Source organism: Microcaecilia unicolor, chromosome 9, assembly GCF_901765095.1.
Source record: "Microcaecilia unicolor chromosome 9, aMicUni1.1, whole genome shotgun sequence".
NCBI classification, from domain to species: Eukaryota; Metazoa; Chordata; class Amphibia; order Gymnophiona; family Siphonopidae; genus Microcaecilia; species Microcaecilia unicolor.
Window position 1 is genome coordinate 107532210 of NC_044039.1, and position 19254 is coordinate 107551463.

General features: G+C 40.8%; 1 protein-coding gene across 3 annotated transcripts in view; it reads left to right on the forward strand.

Annotated features, from left to right (window-relative positions):
- Positions 1-19254, forward strand: part of MBIP (MAP3K12 binding inhibitory protein 1) — a 58660-nt gene that overhangs the window by 9884 nt on the left and 29522 nt on the right. For all 3 annotated transcript variants that reach the window (XM_030214770.1, XM_030214768.1, XM_030214769.1), the window contains exons 2-3: positions 972-1088; positions 9973-10196. In XM_030214770.1, the coding sequence (XP_030070630.1) occupies positions 9984-10196 (213 nt within the window). In that variant the 5' untranslated portion in view covers positions 972-1088; positions 9973-9983. The remainder of the gene's footprint in view (positions 1-971; positions 1089-9972; positions 10197-19254) is intronic.

The following is a 19254-nucleotide window of genomic DNA, read 5'->3' on the forward strand; positions in this document are numbered from 1 at the left end:
GCTTTGGCAACAGGGTCCAACAGTGTCAGCTCGTAGTAGTCACTACAAAATGCTGGCCAACAGCGGCTGACTACCGGTTGTCCCCTTCCTCTCAGTTAAGGTAACTGGAATTGCAGAGAGGAAATTTACGTAGAGAAGACAAAACTTCAGAGGGCAGCTAGGTCGTTGGGCATACAAACTACAGGTCGCCATCTTACCACTCTCCCAGTTTGGGACACTCTTTGTCTGGTTTCTCCTCAGAGGCCTGTCTGATATGGGTAACCCTTCAGCATAGCCCTCTGAGTCATTGAAACACAGAAGCCCCGCCACCACTACAAGGTGGTGTCCCTTTGGAGGGGACTAAGCCCATTTTTAATGTGGCAGTAAAATAAGGCTTTTTTTTTTTAAGATCCTGCAATAATTTGTCCATTAACCAGTAAGATCTGTGAAAATTAACGTGGTAAATCTTCACACCTCCTATTTAGGCGCCATAGGAGATGCTAAGAGCTCCCTTATCAATCCTGCCTGGACCAGCTAGTGTGCATTAGTCCTAAAGCACTAGCTGGTTAATGCTTCTCTGCCTAGGTCACGCCCCCTGTTACTTATTCGTAAAAAACAGGTAAAGCATGTTTTGCAAACAGGCAAATTACGTCAAAACACTTTAATGTGTTTTGTGGTAAGCCTTTTCTCATATGCTAAGCTTATAATAAAAGCCATATTTTATTCAACTACTGTACTTGAATGTAACTTTCCTTGAACTACTGGCTAAATACAGATAAATTGTTAGAAAGATTTTGTTTGGGATGCTGAGAGACTAGAGTCCAGACTAAACTAATTGAATGGTAAAATGGCCAACTTAATTTTGTTATGGTAATATGCACTGGTATTATTTCCTTATATTTGCGATTCCCTAAACTGGAACATAATGACTAAAATGTTGCAATGAATTTTGCTTGCTCTCAATACACCCTCCCCTTTTCTTTTTCTCCAAGCATAATCTGGTTGATGTGGTACAGATTACAGTCGATTTGAGCAAGCTGCAGAATCTCTCGGCCTTCCAGCCTTCAGTGCTTTGTAGTTCTCTTCAGCAACACATTTTACATTTGCAGGTAAATATTTTACTTGACATTTTAATGCTGACCAAATGCAGTATGGCACGATGAGTGTAGTTAAATTGTAAGCTGCACATTTTTCAGTAGATGTGGTGCTCTGTTATAGATCGAGACTGCAATACGAATTTTCTATAAGGACATTAAGCATTTTGTCAACATTCTCGCTCAGAGTATAATCTTAGTTATACAAATGGTCTGTTTGAGAAAGAATACATTGTATGCAGGTGAGTGCAGCATATTGCATTGTAATTTCCATCCAATCGTGCCTTTTGGCAGGGATTTTAATTAAATAGTAAGACAAGGCAAGTATGTGCTTTGCTATGCTCTCAATTTAATGCATTGGATGAGTTTTTTTTATAGCTTTGAAAGTGCCTTTGGTGGGTATTATCTCAGTATGACATATCCTGGAGTACCTTATCCCAATTAAACGTAGTTTTTAGCACTGTGTTTTTGCAAAATTATATGCAGTTTTTTTTCCTATATTTTGACAGTTGTCTTCTCTTTATGTATAACAGAAACGATTTAATGGTACATGCTAAATACAGCTGTGACGTATATGTAATGACTGGTTTAGTTCAAAGGTTAAACTTAACGCGAGCAGCACTGAATTGACAGCACTGTTTTAATGGTGAAATATTGCAAGCTTTAGTGAGTCTTTTCCAAGTGCTTTATATCATTAGCAAGGTCATAAGAATTACAAATAATGACTATGTTTTGGCAGAGCACCTGCATCAAGGGTCTTACCAATGTAGCCAGTTCTCTCAGTTGAAAAAAAAACAGTGCCAGAGCTCTCTGTTGAGGCAATAGATCATTAGGTGTCTCTCAAGGCAGCAAAAAGTGCCATGAATGCAAACTGAGCATTTAAAAGAGTGCCTGCAACTCAGCTCTTTTCAATGCCCAACTCTTACTCCACCGAAACACAGCCCATGTCAGGTCTCTCAATAAAGTTTGGCTATCTACTCACTCTTAGAGGCCCAAGAGTGAGTTGATAGTTGTGCTCTTTTTGCTCGGCTTTGTTTCCTGTGCTTTGGATTTCCTCTGTCTTGTTGTTTTCACCCAAAATAGCCATGGTTTTTCTATCCTACATCAATAAGTAAGGGTTACTGATATGCCTATATCTCAAGGGGTTGTTGGCTGGATGTGGGTCATTAGTGGAAGTAGGACAGCAGTGGGCACAACTGAAAGGAAGCTATTCAAGGGCAGCCAACCTTTATTAGGAAAGCAAATTAAGAGGAAATAGGTGTAGTTATGGTACCCCAAAGAGGTTGATGAAAAGGTAAGGAAAAAGAGGTTAGCCTTCATAAACTAAAAGAGAACAGAGAAAGAAAGACAGTTGACAATACCTGGAAAAGTAAGAGAAGCTGAGAAAAGTGTCAAGAAAGCAAAAGGTGCAAATGGATGTCAAAAACAGACAATATAGCAAAATGAGGGAGGGGGAAGGCTTATCTTAGCTACAGTAGTGACAGGAGAAACTACAAAAATGTCATTGTGAGACTCAAGGGTGAAGAGGAAGAATATGTAGAAACTGATGATAAAGCAGAATTGCTCAACATTTCTGTTCTGAATTCATAGATGAAGGGCCAGGAGTAGGACTGCAGAAAACAAATAGGAAGGAACGTGAGGTAGATTTCAAACAATTTTCAGAAGGTAGTGAGGAGCTAGATAAACTAAAAGTAGACAAAGTGATTGAACCAGATAGGATACCTCAAAGTGTTTTGAAGGAAGATCTGGTGGCTCTGCTTCTTGACCTTTTTCCAGTACTTCTTTCTACAGTCCAAAGAGGGGCCTTCTGCAATTTTTCACAATCTTGTCGCGAGTTAATGACTTTGAATAACTTTGTGTCATCAGCAAATTTAATTACCTCGCTAGTTACTCCCATCTCTAAATCATTTATAAATATATTAAAAAGCAGCGGTCCTAACACAGACCCCAGAGGAACCCCACTAGCTACCCTTCTCCATTGTGAATACTGCCCATTTAACCCCACTCTCTGTTTCCTATCCTTCAGACAGTTTTTAATCAACAATAGGATACTTCCTCCTATCCCATGACCCTCCAATTTTCTCTGTAGCCTTTCATGAGGTACCTTGTCAAACGCCTTTTGAAAATCCAGATACACAATTTCAACCGGCTCCCCTTTGTCCACATGTTTGTTTACTCCTTCAAAGAATTGAAGTAAATTGGTCAGGCAAGATTTCCCCACACAAAACCGTGCTGACTTGGTCTCAGTAATCCATGTCCTTGGATATGCTCTGTAATTTTGTTTTTAATAATAGCCTCTACCATTTTCCCCGGCACCGATGTCAGACTCACCTGTCTATAATTTCCCGGATCTCCCCTGGAACCTTTTTTAAAAATCGGCGTTACATTTACAGTATATTTTGGCTATAGACAAAAGAAGTCTAGGCTGTATCCAGACAGATGATAGGCTTCATAGAGAGAAGCATAGCCAGTAGAAGAAAAGAGTTGTTGATGCCTCTGTACAATTCATTGATGAGGACCCATTTGTAGTATTGTGTTCAGTTTTGATTTCTGTATCTTGCTAATGACATCAAAAGACTTGAGGTGGGACAGAGGAAGGTGACAAAAATGATATGGGGCTTGTTCCAAAAGACCTATGAGAAGAGACTTGAAGACCTCAATATGTATATCCTAGAAGAAAGGAGGGATAGGGGTGATATGATACAGACATCTAAATAGTTAAAAAGTATAAATAAGCAAACTAATCTTTTTCAGAGACAGGGAAGCGGTAGAACTAGAGGTCATGAGTTGAGGTTGCATAGTGGGAGACTTAAGAACAATGTCAGAAAATACTTTTTCACCAAAAGTGTGGTGGATGCCTAGAATGCCATCCTGCAGGAGGTTGTGACAACAAAAACAATGATGGAATTCAAGAATATGTGGGATAAATACAGAGAAACACTATATAGAAAAAGGATAAAATTTGTTTATTTGTTACATTTGTATCCCACATTTTCCCACCTATTTGTAGGCTCAATATGGCTTACATGGTTCTGGAAAGATGATTACGAACTGCGGTGTTAACAAATGCAAGGTGATAGTATGGTTAAAATGGGACTAGTGTGGTTCACCCACACTAGGGGATTGAGCAATTAAAGCTTTAATGGGAGCTTCAGAACTTGGGAAGTAAGACCAATGCCAGGCAACTTCTATGGTCTGGGTCCTATGAATGGCAAAAACAGATCAGGATGAAGTCTGGAGTGGACTTCAACGGCAACTGTAGTAGTTGGGAATTCGGACCAATGTCAGGCAGACTTCTACAGTCTGCGCCCCAAAATTGTCAGAGAGAGACAGAGATTAAGTATACCAGTACAGAGTGCCAGATTTAACGCTGGCCGTCTTGTTGGGCAGACGGGATGGACTGAGCATGTAGTTATCTGGTGACATTTACTATGTTACTATAATCACAAAAGGGGAAGGAAAGAAAAATAAAACAGTAAGAATAAAAAAAAATGAAAAGTAATAAGAATAAACAAAAATAGCAAAAACAAAGGGCCTCTTTTACCAAACCACGCTAGCGATTTTCATTCGGCAGTGCCAACGAAGCCCATTGAAAGTGAATGGGCTTTATCGAGATTGCTGTGCTGGGAATTTCTAGTGCAGTTTAGTATAAGGGGCCCAAAATAAGAGCAGGAAAAAAAAACAACACTAGGAGGGGCATTTTCAATATGACTTCTTAAGTCCGATTTTGGACGTTTTGCACAAAATGTCCAAAAGCTAAATAGGATAGAAGGTCATTTTGAAAAAAGGTTTTTTTTTGTTTTTGTTTTTTTCGAAAAAACTTTTGAACAAGGTTTTATGATTTGGATGTTTTGTTTTTTGTTCCATTTTCAAAAAAAAAAAAAAAAAAAACAACAACGAATAAGTGCAAAACGTAGAGATTCATGCCATTAGGATGTAGGATAAGCCAACATTTTTAGTAGAATGGTCCTCCAGACATTCCAGGAGAGCAATGGGGCACCCTAAAGAGCACTTCTGTGTATTCATAGAAATGCTCCCAGGTACACATCTCACCTTTGTTCCCTTATCTTGACCCCTGAGCCCTCCAAAGCCCACCCAAAATCCATTGTCCCCCACTATACACCACTACAATAGCCTTTATGGGTGAAGGGGGCACATATATGTGTGTACAGTAGGATTTTGGTGACCTTGGGAGGGGTCACTGTTTCCACCACAAGTGTGACAGTTAGAGGGAGATACTGACCTGGGTCCCCTACTGTGTACTGCAGCTACCACTACACTACTCCAGGAACCTACATACAGCTCTAATTGACCTGACTTTAATATCTGCAGCTGTCATAGAGGCTGGTAAGTCATATTTTTATTCACATTTTTATTGGGGGGGTGGTATTGGATGATTCCCTCCAGTGGTCATCTGGTCATTTAGGGCATCTCGTGCCTCATTCATTCTGAAAACAGGTCTAGACCAAAACTTCTTGATTTTAGTCCTGGACATTTTTGTTTTGTTCCATTATGGCTGTAAAATGTCCAAGTGTTAGGCATTATTATTAGCATTTATATAGCGCTACCAGACGCACACATCACTGAACACCTGACACAAATAGACAGTCCCTGCTCAAAATGCCCCCGACATGCCTCCTTGTGAATTGAACACACTTCTGACAGACTTCATAGGAAAAGGTCTAAAAATAGGTTTTGAAAATACTGATTTGGACAATTTTGTGAGAAAAACATCCAAATGCTACTTTATGCCATAGATGTTTTTCTCTTTTGAAAATGAGCCCCTGGGTATAGAAAGGGAATTAAGAAACTGTAACCAAAAACCGCAAAGGCTTTTTTTTTTTGTTAAGTTCAATTTTTATTGATTTTTTTCAAATAAATAGAACAGTGGTTGAATTAGCCAGTACAATCAGAACAATAACGATTAGGATCATGGATTTGATATACTGCTTTTATGTTATATAACCAAAGCGGTTTACATTTATTATATGCAGGTACTTTTCTCTGTCCCTAATGGGCTTACAATCTAATTACCATCCCGGAAAAACAACCATGTTAACTCAATAATGATATATGTGGTGAACATGAACAAAATGATATGATTAGAAAAATAAAAAGTAAACCAAATGGGGGAAATAAAAAAGAAAATAGTGAAGGATAAAATGATGATAATGACAAAAACCCAATGATGGAATAGTCATACTCTGATTTCTAAGTATTGTTCCAGAGGTTTCCGACCCTTGTTAAATGTGACCGTCTCTGGGAAAAAGTGACTAAAGTAGTAGATCCAAAATATCGAGAGTGACCAATTTTTAAAGTCATGGGTCCATAAAAAGTCTGAAAAGGTTACATGTTTGAACACCTGTAACCTTTTGTTACATTTCTTTTTCACATAAAAGGATGGGGTTTGGACTGTTGTATTAGAAATTGTTTGCTACAACAGAATGCATTAAAATTTCATTTTCTGTTTCTGGTGACTTTAGTCATCTTTTCTCAGAGGTGATAACAAGTATACCAGTTGGCTTGGAGGGTCCCAAGGGCACAGTTTTTAAATGTTGAAACAAGACATAGTAATGAATAAAAATAATTATTAGTAGATGAACCCCATATTTTTTTATTTTTTGGATGCTGTTTTGTCATAGTTTGACATGTTACTAGTTGAAACCCATAGGAAATTACACCATACTGGATAAATTATATGCATTTTTTAATTTTTGTTTTATTTTTTACTCTGACTTCTTTCGACCTTTTAAAAAGATGTGCCTTTGAGACCCTCCATGCGCATATTTAAGAAGGGCCAACTTTATTGGGTAAGGCTTCTTGCATAAGTTCCAAAACCAGAAAAATTGGAGTGGTATCTTTAGAGAACTGAGGGATCCTTTTATTATTTATTTATTTAGATTTTGCTCACACCTTTTTTAGTAGTAGCTCAAGGTGAGTTACATTCAGGTACTCTGGATATTTCTCTGTCCCAGGAGGGTTCACAATCTAGGTTTGTACCTGAGGCAATGGAGGGTTAAGTGACTTGCCCAAGATCACAAGGAGCAGCAGCAGGTATAACTTGTCTGGAATGTTTTTACGTTTGGGGAGCGTGCCAGGTGCCCTTGACCTGGATTGGCCACTGTCGGTGACAGGATGCTGGGCTAGATGGACCTTTGGTCTTTCCCAGTATGGCACTACTTATGTACTTATGTATTTGAACCGGCCACCTCTGGATTGCAAGACCAGTGCTCTTACCACTAGGCCACTCCTCTGCTGTACTCCAGCTTTAACACTAAGGGCACTGTTTACAAAGCCATGTTAGCGTTTTTAGTGCATGCTAACCGCGTAGATGCCCATAATATTCCTAAGGGGGTCTTTTACAAAGACATTAGTGCACACTAATGATTAGCGTGCGCTAAACACTAGAGACGCCCATAGGAATATATGGACGTCTCTAGCATTTAGCACACGCTAAAAATGCTAGCACACCTTTGTAAAAGGGGCCCCAAGGCCAGATTCAGCGTGGCATAATGCAGGCTTTTTTAATATAACCTTTTACTGATACCGCATGCTATTGCGAACATTAACACGTGACTGGTGCTATTTTGGAGGCAGTAAGTGCTCCCCGCTTTTACTCCGCATTATCCAGTTAGCGTGTGCTAATGTGAGTACGCTAGTTGGATAACGCTTCCCTGTTAGTTACACGCCCTCCTGAAAATGTGGTGTGTTTTTTTTTTTTTTTATTATGTGCTATTTGCTCATTCCGACAGGCAGTTTTACTGCAAAACACTTTAACGTGTTTTGGGTAAACCTTTCATGCTTAACACGATTTAATAAAATGGCTCCTGAGTCTCCAAAGGAAAAAAAAATTCTTATTATGCTTTTTATAGGAAGCTGTTAGAATATTGAAAAAAACCTTATTTCTAGAGTGCTTCCCCTCACCAGCAGCACCGCCACTGCCGTGGCTGCCGCCTTAGCCACACAGACAGAGACAGGGAAAAATCTGTAAGCCCCCTTTGTAGAGGTGCCTAGACTCAGCCCAGAAAATGGAAGAAGGGGCACATAAGTTATTTGGTGTGGCTGGGGCCAACTTTAAGGCTGTAGGGCTGAGCAAGCAAGGCATCAGTACTGTCCATCCACACAAGAATCCAGACCATACCTTGAGGTAACTTAAAACTGGAATTTTACTGTACTGTACAGATGTAGTGTCCCATAGAAGTGGTGTATGGGCTCCCTGGGTGGTAAGGCTAAGCATCCCGAGCCTCTCCTTACTACTTCCCAAAGAAACTTTACGAGGTGAGAAGGATCTCCACACCTCCTCACTATAGCAAGCTAGCAACTAGGTTTCGTATCTGCCACTTGCTCCAGTCTCGGAATCCTTGCTCTTTGCAAGTGCCACAAGTATCTAATCGGTTGGATGTAGACTGGCTGATCCTTTCTCTCTCGGGACCAGCTGCAGGCATTGACAGAAATGGGGCTCACCCTTGTCAGTTACGGTGAGTGGTGGGAGAGGTTCCAAAGACTAATTTTGGCAGCAAAGTCAAGTTTAAATCTTCTTTGTGGGTGTATACTATTGGTACTAGCAACACCCCTTCAGAAGGTCCAACTCCTTTCCAGAAACTGCGCTACTCCTCTGGCGCCAGAAGGTCTGAGTACCTCATGCTCCAGAGCAAGTACATGAAACACACAGAAATATAGCAGGTCTGAAGATGGATAAAAAAAAAAAAAACAAAGTCACCAACCATTCATTCTTACGGCTGACAGAAAAGAAGGCTGTCAGCCACCAGCTAGGTACAGACATTGATGCACTATTAGAAACCTCACACCACCACCACCACCACCCCTCCCCCTGCACCCAATACAGACTCGTACGTGCCCCAGCACACACACTTCCTGCCTCCCATACACATACTACAAAGCCTCGCATATGCATCCCTTAGTTTATTAAGCTGGAAGTTGAGAATAATAATTGCTTTTTCAGCCATCCATCCTTTTTGGAAGTTTACTTGTTTGTCCCAGAACAGGTGTTATGAATGTTTTCTTAAGTAACCAATTGTGTGGTCAGTTAAAGTACTATCTAAAGTAAAAGCAACTATTTGATCAGTGTTTTTTGAGTTCTTACATTATTGCAGGTCCTAATGAAAACTCCAGTAAAAAATGGTACTTTGAAGTACAGTAGGGTAATTGGTTTTGGGGTCCTTTTACTAAGGTGCGCTTAAAAATGGCTTGCGGTAGTGTAGGTTTTGGGCGCACACCGATCCATTTTTCAGTGCTCCTGTAAAAAAAAAAAAAAAAGGCCTTTTTTAAAATGTTTGCAGAAAATGGACGTGCGACAAAATCAAAATTGCCGCTCGTCCATTTTAGGTCTGCAACCTTACCTCCAGCCATTGACCTAGCGGTAAACTCTCATGCGGTAACCGGGCGGTAATGACCTACGTGCGTCAAATGCCACTTGGCGCAAATTGGACGTGTACCAAAAATGAAATTACCACAAGAGCCACGCGGTAACCAGATGGTAACTCCATTTTGACACGCGTTGGGCACACATAGACCTTATGCAGCTTAGTAAAATGGCCCCCTTATTTGTTGCTGTGTACTTAAAATATTTTATTGTGATTAAAATGTATTTAGCCTCATCTTTTTTTATTTTACGTTAAAGCTAAGTGAAATAGGTTTTAATGGTTTAAACCAGTATTAACTGGATATAGTACTTTAAACTACAGTTAAGTTTTGTTGTTTTTCTTCTTAGAGTCAGGCCATTATTCTGTGAAAAATATACAAATATTTGTAGATTTTCAATTATTTAGAGTTGTTTGTACTGGGAAATGAATTATAACTTCTTTTTGTTTATACCTAGGACACATACCTTCACCCTTAACATTTGTGTGTGTTCTTCTTTTGGGTCATTCATTTTTAGACAAGCTCCAGATGCTGATAAACGGAGAAAATGCAGCACCCATTGAAAGTGCAAAGGAACAAGAAATTGACGAGAAGGATAATAAAAATGCAAAACTGTCCAGTGATGTAGGTGGCAAGTCAACATTGGAAGAAATGTGCACAGGTTCTGACTCTGGGAATTCAAAAGACAAATATGCCCATTTTGATCCCGAAGTGGTTCAGATAAAGGCTAAAAAAGCAGAAGTAAGTGACTTTGCAATGATTTCAGCTATAAGCACTGTCCTTGTTCAGCTCCATCTTCAGACTAGCAAGATTAGCCTTGGTGTAATTTGAAAGCTCCAACTTCCAAACTCAAACATACAGAGTATGAAGCCTAGTTTTAAGTGGTAGCTGAAATGACAGCAATTGTATTACTTAGTCTTTCTTATCCAAAATGGACTGCTAAAAGTATGAAACAATGGTAAAATTCCAGTGTGAGGGGAAAAATGAGATCCAGTTTTGACTTGGCGCTCTCTCTCTTTCTTTAACGCTGCTTTGCAGCCCACAAATGAAGAAAAAAAAGGCTTGAGCTCCAACATGAGACAAAAAGGACTCAAGAATGATAGTGGGCTTCCCTGGTTTATAGCCCATTGCTCTAACCCAGGGATTCCCAAACTTTTTACTATGGCAGAACCCCTAAAACATTTTTTCATACACAGATGAACCTCTACTTTATGACTGTAACATATGTTCATACAAAACAGATTCTATAGTCTAATAATTCTAAGTCAACTGTAAATGTCAATCTAAATAATATTTATTCCATTACATCTCAAGGTATTCACTGAGAGAAGCCCAGAACCAGATAATTCCTTTTTTTTTTTTGAATGGAACTGTTGTCACCCTAAAAAGCAATTTTGGCCAAGAAAGTGAAGAGCAATATGGTAGATGAGGGCAGGTAAAGGTAACGGGCCCACCAAGTCTGCCAAGTTCTTATGTGGATATACTGCTCTTCAACCATGTCATCAGAGAGATAAATTCAACAAACAGAAGGACAAAAGAAGCGGAGTTGGACAAATAAATCAAGTGTAACCACCAAATGAATGGGAATTGAATACTACAATTTATTTATTACTAGCCGTTAAGCCCGTTAAAACGGGCGAGTTTTTTTAATTTCACCTCCATGTGTAGCAAGTCTGCTCTGTCCCCTGTCCTCCCCCCATGTCCAGCAACCCTCCTCTGTCCTCTTCCCTCACCCCATGTCAAGCCACAGTCCTCTGTTCCCTGCCCTCCCAAAGAGACAGTGAGTGTGAGAGTGAGCAGCTAGTGTGTGTGTGCTTGGGTGTCTCTGTGTCTGTGTGTGAGTGAGTGAATGAGAGAGAGTGTGTGAGTGAGTGAGAGAGAGTGCTTGTGAGCTGTTAGTACTCCCTGTCTCAGTGGAGGTTCAGTGTCTCCTTGTAGTCAGCTGTTGGAGCTGTGTGGCAGTGGAGGTTCAGTGTCTCCTTGTAGTCAGTTGTTGGAGCTGTGTGGCAGTGGAGGTTCAGTGTCTCCTTGTAGTCAGTTGTTGGAGCTGTGTGGCAGTGGAGGTTCAGTGTCTCCTTGTAGTCAGTTGTTGGAGCTGTGTGGCAGTGGAGGTTCAGTGTCTCCTTGTACTCAGTTGTTGGAGCTGTGTGTCAGTGGAGGTTCAGTGTCTCCTTGTAGTCAGTTGTTGGAGCTGTGTGGCAGTGGAGGTTTAGTGTCTCCTTGTAGTCAGTTGTTGGAGCTGTGTGGCAGTGGAGGTTCAGTGTCTCCTTGTAGTCAGTTGTTGGAGCTGTGTGGCAGTGGAGGTTCAGTGTCTCCTTGTAGTCAGTTGTTGGAGCTGTGTGGCAGTGGAGGTTCAGTGTCTCCTTGTAGTCAGTTGTTGGAGCTGTGTGGCAGTGGAGGTTCAGTGTCTCCTTGTAGTCAGTTGTTGGAGCTGTGTGGCAGTGGAGGTTCAGTGTCTCCTTGTACTCAGTTGTTGGAGCTGTGTGGCAGTGGAGGTTCAGTGTCTCCTTGTACTCAGTTGTTGGAGCTGTGTGTCAGTGGAGGTTCAGTGTCTCCTTGTACTCAGTTGTTGGAGCTGTGTGGCAGTGGAGGTTCAGTGTCTCCTTGTAGTCAGTTGTTGGAGCTTTGTGGCAGTGGAGGTTCAGTGTCTCCTTTTAGGCAGTTGTTAGAGCAGTTTGAAATGCAGGCTCATTTTTCAGTCGTGTGCCGGTCTCCCTCCCCCCTTCCCCCCTCCCCGCATACATGTTGTTTTTCCGCCCCTTCTGCTGACTCCTGCTGTTCAGTGAGCCAAAGGGGCGGGACAGCTATGGCTTTGCTTCATGCTGCAAAGCAGGACTTGTGTGTGTGTGTGTGTGTGTGTGTGTGTGTGTGTGTGTGTGTGTGTGTGTGTGTGTGTGTGTGTGCGTGCGTGCGTGCGTGCGTGCGTGCGTGCGTGCGTGCACCTGTTTACCTTTTTCTGTTTTTTTAGTTGCCTCGGCCACTTCGTCGTTCCTGCTGTGCCCTTGTACATGGTGGTTCTCTTCTCCATCCTCCCTCCCTCCCCCATTGATGTCCACGCCCCCTCCTTCCCTCCCTATTGGCTGCATTACGTCCTCCTTCAATTTCCACGCCCCCTCCCCTCCATATTGGCTGCATTACGTCCTCCTCCGATTTCCACGCCCCCTCACCTCCCTATTGGCTGCATTACGTCCTCCTCCGATTTCCACGCCCCCTCCCCTCCCTATTGGCTGCATTACGTCCTCCTCCAATTTCCACGCCCCCTCCTTCCCTCCTTATTGGCTGCATTACGTCCTCCTCCAATTTCCACGCCCCCTCCTTCCCTCCCTATTGGCTGCATTACATCCTCCTTCATTTTCCACGCCCCCTCCCCTCCCTATTGGCTGCATTATGTCCTCCTCCGATTTCCACGCCCCCTCCTTCCCTCCCTATTGGCTGCATTACGTTCGGTACAGGAGCTGCTGGTGGAGGCGGGGTTTGGAGTGTTGCTCCTTGAATGTTCGGTCTCTACTGCGCATTTGCGGTGAGTACGGTCACTCGCAATTTATATGTTTGATGATTTATTTATTAGCTTTTTGAAAGAATTCACTCAAAGCAGTGTACAATAAGAATAAATCAAACATGAGCAATAGTTACAGCAGTAAAAACATTCAAACAACAATCCAAAGTATGGTATAGTGTACTACTTACAATGCTAGCACAATACGTAATGTAACATTTTAATTGACAGTGTAGGATATAATCAAAGCTGGAACATATAGATAGGTAAGCGAGTAAGAGGAGTTAGAAAGTAAGGTGACGTAATTTAAAGAAAGTTGCACATGAGGTCAAAGAGATGGTTAACATATAGATAGGTAAGAAAGTTAGAGGAGTTAGAAAATAAGGTGAGTAATTTAAAGAAAGAAAGTATACAATATAAAATACAGGAGACTAAGAGTTAATTTATAAGAAAAGGAACGAAGGATTAAGAAAAACTAAATAGGTATGTGCCAGCTAGAAAATCCAGTCAAAGTACAAAGTTAAAGAAGATCAAACAAAAAAGCTCTAAACAGGTTTTTCCCCTCTTTTAAATTTCTTGTGGGAGATTTCATAGAGCATCAATTTCCAGTGAGGGTCACAGATACCTAATAGCTGGATGCCTTCCCTGGACATCTAATATAAATTTTGACAACTGCAGACGAGTCAGTTCATGACATTGTCCTCTTTAGTGCTCGGCAATCCTTACAACTTATGCTTATAAAACTAGGCCATATTTTTGCCCTGTTTGTAAACCAGTCACTGTTCTTATGCTTCAACATCCAGCTTCTGCTCTACAAGTTTTACAATAATATAAATCAAACAAGTACCACAACTAATGCAGCTATTATGCACACATCGGGCTGCCCAGGTCATGCTGCATTGTACTCTGCTGCCACCAACGTTAACTCTCTGCTTTGGAGGGGCTTACCTTTGGCTGAAAAGTGAGGCCTGAAGAGCAAGGAAGCCAGCAGCATGCTTCAGTCACCGACATATGGGCAGTCCCAAGCATGCTCAGTTCGTGCTGCTGAACTCAGTGTGTGCGAGAGTGCCGGTGTCAATGGCTGAAGAACGCTGCCAACTTCCCTGCTCACAGAATCCAATTTGGAAATCAGTGCGCTAACCATCAGACTACTCCTCCACTCAGAGGAACAGAAATTATTCTCTGGTGACAGGCAAGCACTCGACTAGTGACAATCCCAGGTTCATATTCTCAAAACAGCATGTTCTAAGGGGCAGGCATGGGAAAGATTTTTCCTTTTTTTTTTTTTATAGCAGTGTTCTTATAATCTGAGATCTTATATTTTTACATTCTTATGAGTGTTTTTATCTTTTTCTATAATAACAGGTGGCTACAGTATGCCAAACCAATGGTTCATTTCCTGTATTGATAAAAACTTTCAGAGCTTACTAAGAATTTTTGAACATCCAAGGGTTTTTTATGCATGCTGCCAGACTAAATGCTTTTCACTTTCATTTTCATCTGGAGCAACAGGTCCCCTGGAGTACTGCTATTTAAATTTCCTGCCTATTTGGTATTTTGTGTACACACTTTTGGGCTATTCTTACTCTGTTTTCCTATCCTTACTAGTAGGGTTCTATGGTAATTTTTAAGTTAACTTGATTTTTCATTGTTTGTTCAGTTTGATGTATAATTGCATACTTGACACCACAAAATTTGTTTTTGTTGTGTGCAGCTAAACTTATTGGTCCAAGAAACAGTTCTTGTGCATAGAAAATTCCCATTTTCCCCTGTACTTCTCTGTCAAGTCATAATCACTGGCTTAAAGAACTTTATTTTGAGAGTGGAAGCAGGTGTGCACCAAATCTTGAGCATCAATTTTGTGAAACATCTTAATGCTGCACAGCTCCCACCTTCCAAAGCAGCCATGATTGGAAGACCATTCATCCTCCTAAATTGAATCTAGTCTGCTTATTTCAGGCACGGGCATCTAGTTTATAACAAGGAATTGGCCATGGAAGCATACTTTGTTTCAGGCACCTCTGTCCCTATGAATGTGTTGGACCATTTGATTTTGATGACTTCACCAATGTTGTGAGTACGTTGACGTCAGTTCCTGTTTGGATCTCTGCTGACCACATCTGGAGCGGAGACAGTCGCCAGTAACTCAGACCTGGGCAGGATGATGATTATTAGAACAGTTCCTTCACTGCTAGCACCAACTGAGCAAGTTTGATGTACATTATCTTCCTAACCAAATTGAAGCATCATACTCCTATGAGTCCATGAAATCTAGTTTCATGGAGTGTAGTTTCAAAGAATTGCTCTCTGGTTCTCTCCTTGGAGTCTTCTCCACAACCTGCAGGGATCATTTTCCTGCTATAGGACATATTTCTTCATTTTTTTTCAATGAATGCTATGAAATACCTGGCTGTATCAGATGAGCTAGTAGCAATGCCCATCCATCTCTCTTGCATCATAACAATGAATACAAAATGAGAACACCCACACTTCTTGTGTTCATCTCTTATTTAAAGGAAGCAAAATACTACTGTCGGACAGCTCTGGAATTCAGTCATGTTAAATTTTTAATTGGTATGTGGTCATCTTGGCCTTCAAGAAGCCAAGAATCAGTTATTTTTGTCTTACAAGGCTATACATCTATGGTGCAGGTTCTCTTTCGTTGGCAATTTTTTTTTTCAGACTGCTATGCTAACTGTTCTCATAGTGAACTGCCAAGTTTACAAGACCAGTTAATTTGATTGATTTGTTTTGTCAGATAGAATCTACAGAGTGAGGTTTCAGGACCAGTGGTCAGAGGTTCAGAATACGAAATGAGGATCACCACTATCCCCTTTATTATTTAATGTTTGCTTACTATCCTTGGGTGATATGGTGAGGTGGTTTGGCTTCTCTTTTTATGTTTATGTTGATGATATTCACCTTATTTTACCGATTGTTGGGGATGGGACTAGTCAACAAATTGAGGTATCTCAGTGTATGATGGCATTGGAGGGTTGGTTTAATGTGGAATGTAAATAAATCAGAGATACTTTGTTTTGATGATATTGATTGGACTGGGGCACATTTGCAGGTGCTGATGGGAAAGAATAGATTATAGCAAGTTACTTTTTTGAGGGTGCTGGGAGTTATTCTAGAAGATGATAGAATTGGAGAGCGCAAAGATTCTAATGTTGTAAGACAGGTTTATGGTAAGTTATAACTTATTCAAAAATTGGGATAATTTTGAATGAAGATCTGTTAAGGATAGTGGTAAAGCAGTTGTTTGTTCTTTTGATGTAATGCTTTGTTTGGAGTTTACTGGGGAAATTACTGAAGTCCCTTCAAGATGCACAGAATTTGTTGAGAAGTAAGAGAATTGCTAGTGCCTCCCAAATGTTATCTGAACTACATTGACTACCAATTTGTGAGGGTTGCATTTTTAAAATGTTTAATCTTTAAGATTTATTCTCTAAATTACGTCTAGATTTTATTGAATAGGCTTACATTTCCACACATTATATAGAATACGCCGAGCACCTCTCCGTGTGCTCAAATTTAGTCAGGGCCATTTACGTGGCGTAAATCCCAACGTCTAAACTGTAACAATGCGTATAGATTTTAGAAATGCCCACACCCTGCCCATGGCCATGCCATGCCCCCTTTCAACTTTGCGACTTAGAATTTATGCGTACCACATTACTCTTAGCGAATTGTGTGCATAAATGCCAATTAGTTCTTAATGCCAATTAGTGTTGATAATTGCTTGTTAACTTCCAGTTGACAGTGCAGATTAGCTAGTTAACCAGTTAAGTTACGCATATTGTTATAGAATATGCTTTGATTTCTTTCAGAAATTAAGGCATGATATATAGAATCTGGCAGTATCTTCTGTCATCTACAATGTTACCATGCAGACCCTATTTTCTGTGAACTGAATATGTCGTGTTCACAGCATTTGGTGGGCAAAGGTGTCCCAGTCATGCTATAGTGACTTTTTATGACTAGACTGAGGACTTGTGATTACAGCGTTCTTGAGAGCAACCTGGTGCATACTGCTGGCTCAGAATTGTCATTGTAATGAATGAGCTGTGTTAGAAGGAGAATAAAGTAGGGGTAAAATTCCTAGGTAGTAGGAATAAAGGCCCAAGACTCAATAGAGATTAGGTTTCTATCGCAATCGAGTCCCTACCCCAAAAAGCTTATAATTCAAGTAGCTACCTGAAAGAGTGAAGGAGAAAGTGACTTGCCTAACTCATAAGATTTCATGGCAGAAGCAACATTTGTTCCCTGGCCTGCAGCCCATTGCTCTTAACATTATGCTGCTTCTTTGAGTATTTTGTTCTCTTTCATTATATCATGCATATTATAAAGAGCAGGAAGAAGGCCATGCATAAGAACAGGCCTCATACTGGTTATTGGTTTCGGTGTAGAGATTCCTAGAAAAGGATGAATATTGCCACTACCTTCTCCTACACGAGCATGCAGATATGGAATGCTCTACCCATAGACCTGAAATCAATTGTCAAAACAAATAACTTTCGCAAATCTCTGAAGACATACTTCTTCAACAAGGCCTATAACGAGAGCCAACAGCTTCACTAATTCACTTTCCCAACCCAACCAGTTAGGAAAATCCACTTCTACTGTCACCCGCCTAATCACTTCCTCTTTCTTCCCTACTTAATCTCTACACACTACTAACTGTATCTGATATTCTGTAATGACAATGTCATAACAAAACTATGTAAGCCACATTGAGCCTGCAAATAGGTGGGATAATGTGGGATACAAATGCAATCTACTATAATAAAACTCACCCTCAACGTTCTGAAGACAACGTTCTGAAGTCACTCAGTCACTCCCTGAAGGGTTCATGGATTCATGGTGGTAAAGCCACAACACTGACCATGTCTCTCTGCCCCGCCCTCGCATGACGGACCAATCAGAAAAAACACCCTCAACATTCTGAAACACAAAGGACCATCACAACACCGTTCCCAGGCAACACTAGCCAACGTAAGACGGACCAATCAGAGGAAACTACGTGACAATAAGGGGGGAGCATTCCCCAGCAGAAAGGCTCATTATCTGTGCAGCACGGAGAGCACAGAACCACCGCTGGAACGAGAGAAGAATATTCCTGCTGTGGGTATGTGCAAAAATAGACCGGAGGGGGAATTTTAAATGCCTAATGCCAGTACTGAAGAGTGCCAGAGGGCCTATAGCACAGACTATATTTGGGATCGCTTGACATGGAGTCAGAGGAGCCGGAAAACAACGTGCCCGTCACCATCTGGGACGTGGGCGAACAGGACAAGCTGCGGCCCAGCTGGAAGGATTACCCGCGACCCAGCCAGCAGCAAACAGCGACCAAGGACAGCACAGCACATCCCCCAACCCCCAAGCAAAAAACAAAACAAAAAAAGACACACATCAACAACCTGCACACACACCGCACCCTCACACACTCACACGCACACACACACACAAAATAACTCTGTGACACATACACACACACACAAAAAAAGCCACATGGTTTCGGAAACGGGCCTTTTTTACTAGTAAATAATAATATTGCACGGAATTATTCTGTAATCATCATCATTGCAGTCTAAGTGATCAATACATGTGAGTACTAAAAAGGGTAAATTATTACCTGTGGTCTTTTGCCCAGTTATAAATGTGTTTTTGAGGTATTTTCTAAACATATGCTTCTTCATATATACTGTGTTTCGGAAGCTTCTACAAACTTGGATGTTTCATCTGATAAGTTACAGATATTATTTGCTGGGTTCCCTCAAGTCTACCTTAATGGTTTACAGACTTCTCTTGCAAGAACTTGTCCAAACCTTTTCTGAACCCTGCTATGCTAATGGCTTTTACCACATTTTCGGTTTGAAACTGGTTTGAACCTGTTTGAACCGGTCGGAACTGGTTTGAACCTGTTTGAGCTGATTTAAACTGATTTGAACCACCTAATTAGCTCAAAAGCCAGGGTGGGATGGAAATCAAACTTTAAAAAGAGACTCAGTTTAACTTTAAATGCTATATTGTACTCTAAAATATCATTGTTAAATAAGCAGAGTAATGTTAAAGCAACTGTGAAATTACCCATTTACCCCAGGATTAATATTGTGCCTTAATTTCCGTGCGGAAATCAAAACATATTCTATAACAATTCACGTAACTTAATTGGTTAACTAGCCAGTCAGCGCTGTTGGATGTTAAGCAATAATCAGCATTAAATAGCATTAAGATTTACACACACAATTCATTAAATGTATTCTGTAACGTGCTGTGCTTAAATTCTTAAGTCACATA